General features: G+C 44.4%; 1 protein-coding gene across 1 annotated transcript; it reads right to left on the bottom strand.

Annotated features, from left to right (window-relative positions):
* Positions 1–767: 767 nt before the first annotated feature.
* On the bottom strand, positions 768–1404 carry Tnp1 (transition protein 1). The gene is made up of 2 exons (XM_034499204.2): positions 1222–1404; positions 768–1021 (listed from the first exon to the last, which is right to left on the bottom strand). The coding sequence occupies exons 1-2, from the start codon at positions 1358–1360 to the stop codon at positions 993–995; spliced, it is 168 nt and encodes a 55-aa protein (XP_034355095.1). The 5' UTR covers positions 1361–1404; the 3' UTR covers positions 768–992.
* Between the last annotated feature and the right edge of the window lie 5508 nt (positions 1405–6912).

Here is a 6912-nt window from a genome sequence, read left to right as displayed (position 1 = left end):
GTATTGGAGAAGATCAGTTTGATAGACCTCACACCAAGCCCCAATGACACACATGCCACACCTGTAGGGTTATGACCCGTACATAATTGGGCTTGGCCTTTTGGGAGGCCTGACATGGGAAGTTTTGACCCTGTGCTGTCGCTGAGCAAGTGTAGGGTCATAGGGGAGCCCCAGGACACCTCTCTGGGGGTGGGGAGAGAAGTCTGAGGTGTGGGACAGCTGGAGCTGGCTCGGGGGTCTCCATGTCTGACAAGACTGGGGCTGTCTGGTTCTCAGGTTCTTGACATTCCCAGTCCCATTCTCTGGATCTGGGTATGGAATCAGCCCGAGTCTCGCAAAGCCATCATGAAGGGACCATACAGCAAATGTAGCCTGAGATCTTTTCACAGTAGCCAAAGGTGGCTCAGTGACAGGAAATGGGGCACAGGGAGTGAGGTAACCTTGCTGTGCAAGAGGATCTCTTGGGGTGCTGACCCTCCAGTTGCCTCTGCAGAATGTTACCTAAACCAATTTTAAAGCAGACTTTCTAGTCACTGGCCCCTATATGCATAACTACCTGCCAATACCTACCTGCCACGTCTAAGGTTATTTAGCACACAGGACATTCCACATTCCACTAACACATTCCCAGGATCACATTTTGGGTAGGCAGAAACATACTTCAAGGTATAATTCAAGAACCAGAGGGAGGGTCATATATAAAGGTTTTACTTCCAATCCTGCTTAAGTTCAAAAACCCAAATATTTTCTAAGAAAAAAATTCAAACAACAGTTTTCACAATTTTATTTGTTTTCAAAATGTTTTTGAGATGTTGGGGAGAAACAGCCAACATATACATTCCGAATTTCGTCACGACTGGCTTTTTACCCACTCTGATAGGATCTTTCTCTGGCTTTTGGTCTAACTTCAGATCTCTCTGGCAGTCCCCCTCTGATGTCATGTTGCTGCCTGGTGTTGTTTGAAGGCCACCAGGGCAGAACTCATTGCCGCATCACAAATGGGATCGGTAATTGCGACTTGCTGTGGGGAAGGACAGATTTACAACAAGGACACACATTAGAAAGCACAGCCTACAGAATCCTTGTCCCTAAGAATTCAGCCGCTAGAACTCTGGCATCTCATGCTGAGACTGCTGGTTACTACTGAGGTCTGCCTCCATGAAGGTGGCTGGGAGAGCAAGTCCTGGAGTTTGACTGCTCTCCTGCTCACCTCGCACTTACCATCATCGCCCCGTTTCCTACTCTTCAGGCTGCTCTTCCGGTATTTTCTCTTGCTTCCACCTCTCTTGACCCCCTTGTGAGGAGATCGGTTCTTGCCTCTCCTCATGCCATGAGTCTTTAGCTTGCGGCTGGTCGACATTGTAATTTCTGCCAAAATGAGGGGCTTTGTAAGGCCGGCAGGGCCGGGAGTCCATGTATTTAAGGCCTTAGCCATTGTGACCGCAAAGGGGCGTGGCTTAGAAGCCGGGTGCTGCTCTCTTGTGACGTCACTAGCCTTTGCTACATCTTGGTGGTACATAAGAAATAAGGAAACAGTCTCTTCAGTGCTGGTCTGGTTCCTTTTTAAGGTTAAAGAAGGTTTTTCAGACAGGTATTAAACATCTAACTCCCACTCCTGTATTAGGCCTGTAAAGTACTTTACTAGTGTTCATTAAAGTATGTTTCTTGTCTGTAGAGAACTTAAAAGTCATTGAGTGTGGATATTTGTATGTGCACATGTGTAAGTCTCAACAGTATCCTCAGGAAACAAATGTATTTCCAAAAGCACTTGAAGTTAGAAGAGCTGATTCAAACATAGGAAATTTACAATCTTTATACGTTTGATACCAGGGACAGGGTTAAGTTTTGGGTTGTGTCTTGTGTTTTGGGATTTTTGTCATATTCCTGGCTTCTACTCCTACAAACCAGTAGAGCCAGAACCCCGGCAGATGTGACAGATATCTCCAAAGGTTGCCACCTGTCAGTTTGGAAGCCTGGAATGCAAAATCTGTTAAAAGTTTTGGTCACAAAAATTTATTACTTAGGATATGTCTATCATGTTCGGGGGCTAGTGAAAGGCCTAAAGACATAATCTAGAGAGAGAGAAATCCTGTGTGTGCAGCCCAACAGTGGATGGAGCTTTAGGACTCTTATGGAAGAGTTGGGAGGAAGGATTGTGGGTCCTGAAGGAGATAGGAACTTCACAGGAAGACCAACAGATTCAACTAACCTAGACCCTAGGGGTTCTCAGAGACTGAACCACCAACCAAAGAGCTGGACCTAGCCCCACTCCACTCCCAACACAGATGTAGCAGATGTACAGCTTGGTCTTCATGAGGGAGGGTCCCAAACAAGTGGTGCAGGGGCTATTCCAAAAGCTGTTGCCAATCTGTGGGATATGGTTTAGTTGGTTGTCTTGTGTATGGCTTCAGTGGGAGAGGTGTGCCTATCCTTGTAGAGACTGGATGTACCAGGGTGGGGGGATACCTAGGTAGTCCCCACCTTCTCAGAGGACAAGGAGAGGGTAGAACTCATATCAACTTTAGAGGTTGTGTCCAGGAGGAGGGGCAGTGAGTGGGACATAAAGTTAATAAAAAATAAAATGAAAAAAAAAAAAAGTCCTGTGTGTACATGGACCTTTTAGCCTAGTGGATAAAATCTATTATACCAGTGGTCAGGCATCTATACAGTGAGTCCTGTTGCTATTGAGTGGGTGATTAAGAGATACGTCTATACTAAAGCAGCAGTTTAGGAGAAAGTATTTTATAGTGGCTTAGCTGTAGGAGCGGAAGGGATGTGTTGGTTGAGGTAGAGAGCGAGACAAAGACCAAATCTTGGAGACAGGTGTAGGGGATGAGAAAGGATGGTGTCAGGGAGTGGCCTGTTTCTGTAATGCAGCTGTACGGATGCTTGAGGCGCCAGGATCAGGTTGGGCTTTTGAATATGGATTTGAAGTGCTTTTGTGACTTCTAAATAGAGAAACTGAGCAATGCTTGTTGAGTATATGAGTCAGTAAGCCTTGTCATTTAACATTTTGGTCTTTATAACTCATATCAAGTTCATTAGAACAAATTTCAATAGACACGGAAAGTTCATTCTCTCTCTCTCTCTCTCTCTCTCTCTCTCTCTCTCCCCCCCATTATCCTTATTCAAGAACTGAGCAAACATGTAGGAGGCTCCTAGCGAGAGCTGATGGAGTAGAAAAGAGGATGTAGTTCAACTGTTCATCTCACGTTTCTCACGTTTACAGGTAAGGATGATAAGATGTTTTGAGTGCCAGATTCCTTCCATGGCTTCGTAGCTTTCCCCTGGTAACTTCAGGTCATCACGACCCCCTCTTTATATTCTCAGTACTTCCTGGTGCACTTGAAGGTGATTTGACAACTGCTTTTCTCCCAACCAGCATCGCATAAAGCATTCCTTCCATACCAGCCAAAAGGGCTGCCTAAGAACTGATTCACTGATTCCGTGGTGGCTTTCATTCCCACAGGGAGAATAAAGCCATATAAAGCAGTGCTCCACCTTGCCTTTTTGTATCTTGGACTCCTCTGTTCATTTTAGCCATTCTTTTTCTTTTACAGACCCATGAGAACACAAATCCCCAAGAAACCCAGGACTTAGCTTGCCACTTAGAGCTTGATGGTAAAATGATTCTGCCACAGAATGGGGTCTCAATGAGCCTTTGTTTCCACATTTGTTAAAAGAATAGAATTTAATTTTCTTAAGTCATCCTATTTCGCCTATGTTGTCCTTCAGTTCTAAGGAAGATTCATTGCCCTTTGACATTTATTCAAAGTCCACTATCCTGAAGCATTGCCATTCAGATTGAGGCACTATGTGAAAGCCCATTTTGTGTCTGGATTGCTGCATGGTGTTGGTGTGGTGTTAAGTTGGTCTCAATAGAAGACAGCCCATCTTGGTTCTGGTACTGGTTGGATTTCTCAAGACTCTGACTCTATTGTTTGCAAATAAACAGGCTGCTTTAGGTGGTCTCTGAGATGAGTTGGTGGCCATGGTGGTCCTTTTGTAGTTATCAACATTTTCCCATAGTAAATGTTATCTCCCAAATGTAGTTGTCTTTCCTCTATACCTTGTCTTATCCAATGGGACTCAGGTTTTCTTTCTTTCCTTTTTCCTTCCTTCTTTCCTTCCTTCCTTTCTTTCTTCCTTCCTTCCTTCCTTCCTTCCTTCCTTCCTTCCTTCCTTTTTTTTTAAGTTTCTAATAGTACTAGTAGAGAGGTGGGTGGGAGTAGGGAGGAGATGGCCTTTGTTGAAAAGTAATGTGGATCCTTGGAATTATTAGGTGGATGGATTTCCGGGCCTTCTCTCTTGAGCTGGTCAAATGGAGAGACAATGTCACATTGTATCTCCTATCAGGGCAGCTATGGTCACACTTGGGACTAGATACTTCAAAATATTATGGACAGTTCACTCACCAGAAAAGAAGGATATGGTTAGGACAGTTCTACATTCTGGTTCTCTGGGCTGATCTCTATTTCAGAGGAACTGGACCTCTGGTCTAAGAGACTGTCTTTTCTAGGATGGTCTGAGACAAGATGCTATTTCTTGTTTCCAACTTCCACCTCCATAGAACCTGTTCTGTTCAAGGTGAGTTGAGATTGCAGGGGGAAAGGCGAATGGATATCAGAGCTAGTGAAGAACAAACAGAAAGATTCCAGGTTTAATTCTACTTCCTCCATCCTGCCCAGAAACCTGAGGTGCAGAGAGCCATTTGTGGAGAAGCAGCACATCACAGGCTAGACAAGGGTGGGGCTGGGAGCCTGAGGGTTGGCTGATAACACCAATCCCTGTTGAGTTGTTCTCTCTGCCCCAGTGGCAGCTTAGTAGGAGACTAGTGAACTTACCCCTGACCCAGGTTCAGAGAAAACCCTCCATTCCATTGAGAACCATCTGTTGGTTCATTTTTTCTCACTGTTTCTTTACTCTGGCTTCTGCCATTTAATTTTGGTGTGAAAACAAACACAGAATAAACTCTTGCCTGAGCTGCTTCAAGTAAAGCAGCAGAGAAATAGCCTGGTAGATCTGCTTCTTCCACATCTTGGCTTGCCCCATAGGACTCAGCTTTTGTGCCTCTTATTTCTGGGAGATGGAAAGAAATGGATAGCTTCTGATAGTTATTAGAGAGGGTTGGGGGGCGAGAGGGAAGGAGAGAGAGAGAGAAAGAGATTAATTTCCACAGGTAGGTGGATGCCATGATAGTTTTTAATTACATTATAGTTCAGGGTTTAAGGCTCGTTTTCCCACTGGCCCTGTCCAGAGTCCTTGTGAGATATATCTCCAGCTGCATCCTCTCTGATCTCTAAACCCCACTGATTTTCCTAAGGACCCCAATAGGCATCTTCACAGGGATGGATCCGCTCAGCAAGTTAGGACTTGGAGTTTATTAAAAGGGAGAATGGAAAAGTTTCAGACAGCCGGTACACATGGGTGGTGACTAAGTTTGAGTTCCTCTCTGAAATCTAAGTCTCTCCAGATGTTGACTTCAGCTGGGGAGAGGGGACCTTCTACTCTGCTCACATGTACGCCCTGTCTTGTGTACTGCTGCTGATGTTTTTGTTCAAACATGCCATGGCCACTGGGGAGAGGCTAGGGAAGGTGAAAACAGATGAGAGTCAGAGCCTTCTGGGCCCAGAACATATCCAATATCTTTGGTAGAGAATCAAGAGAGAGACTGGAGACCCAGGGCAAATAGTGGTTTTCTGAGAGAAGAGGAGGGGCTTTCACTCAGCTCACTTCTATCGTGAAATGCTAGAAATATTTTGGAACACTTTGGTTCTACAGATGCTGTGTCCCACCCTCCCCCTCTTTTTTCCTGCCTGGCTCCCCTTCCATCTTTTCTACAGAATTTCCCCATGTCTTTCCACAGACAATTGCTGACCCAGACACTAAGCGGTTAAAAGATAGGGACTCAGTATCTATGGGAGACCTTTTATAAATCCTTGTCCTGTTTATTTTGGAGTCCCCTTTGTCTAAAGGAATGTACCTAGGCAGTGGAAGAGACAGGGTTGACCAGCTTTTGCTGATCTCAAGGCTAAGAACTGCCCATGGCTCCACAGTAGTTTCCTACTTGACTTAAAAACACGTCTAGCTTTGACTTTCCACTCTGCCTTTTCTCTCAGACTCATGTTAGGATCATGGCAGAAGAAACATGAAAGGAGAGAGCTGGGAAAATGGTCTCTCTGGTAGAGGCAGGCTATAAATCTGTAGATCCTCTGGGGGAATAAAAGTCTGATTTAGTTGGACTTCATTTTGCTTTCCCCGAAGTCATCACTAATAATAACCTGCATGGTATGGTTATACAAAAAGCAAAGCCAAATTTCATGCTTCAGAAGGTCCCAGACAACATTGACCACTTTTCTGCCCCGACTAACCTTAGCCTGCATCTAAAGAACATATCAATTCCATGGCAATGTAGTTAGAGGCTAAATTCAGGCCTCATATTAGGGTGTTGGAAAGACATGTTTTAAATTTCATACATGCATTATGAGGAATGGATGTTTTAATCCAACTAGAGCAGGGATATTTGAGTTGAATAGTTTCTAGAGAGCATAGCAAAAGGCTCAGGATGAAGGTAATTTAGGCAAAGTTACAAATTATAACCAAAGTCAGATACTATGCCTAGAATTCCTCATCCCCAATTCAGGCTTCTTGCCATGGGTCATGATGCATAGTTAAAATGTCTTTTCTTCTTCCTTCTCATGCCCCATGGATTTCCCTAGCTTCTTCTCTTTATGTTCCAAGAGCAATATGCTGGGTTTCCTGCCTTCTAGAAGACATTCTAGCACCTAAGGGACATTATTTACTTTGAGAATACCCCTGTAATATTTGCCACTAAGAAGGGAAAAGATTCAGAAGTTCCCCCATGTTTAGACCAGTGCCTTCATAACTGATGGCATAAAGCATTGTGATGCA

This window comes from Arvicanthis niloticus, chromosome 3, assembly GCF_011762505.2.
Source record: "Arvicanthis niloticus isolate mArvNil1 chromosome 3, mArvNil1.pat.X, whole genome shotgun sequence".
Classification (NCBI taxonomy): domain Eukaryota; kingdom Metazoa; phylum Chordata; class Mammalia; order Rodentia; family Muridae; genus Arvicanthis; species Arvicanthis niloticus.
Note: the sequence above shows the minus strand (reverse complement) of the source record. Positions and strands in the feature narration are given on the sequence as shown.

Bases quoted from the DNA above. Each gene is read 5' to 3' on its own strand.
- Tnp1 (XM_034499204.2), bottom strand. From the start codon at position 1,360: ATGTCGACCAGCCGCAAGCTAAAGACTCATGGCATGAGGAGAGGCAAG. The intron at 1,022-1,221 runs GTAAGTGCGAGG...CCTTCCCCACAG, and splicing joins TAGGAAACGGGGCGATGATG to CAAGTCGCAATTACCGATCC.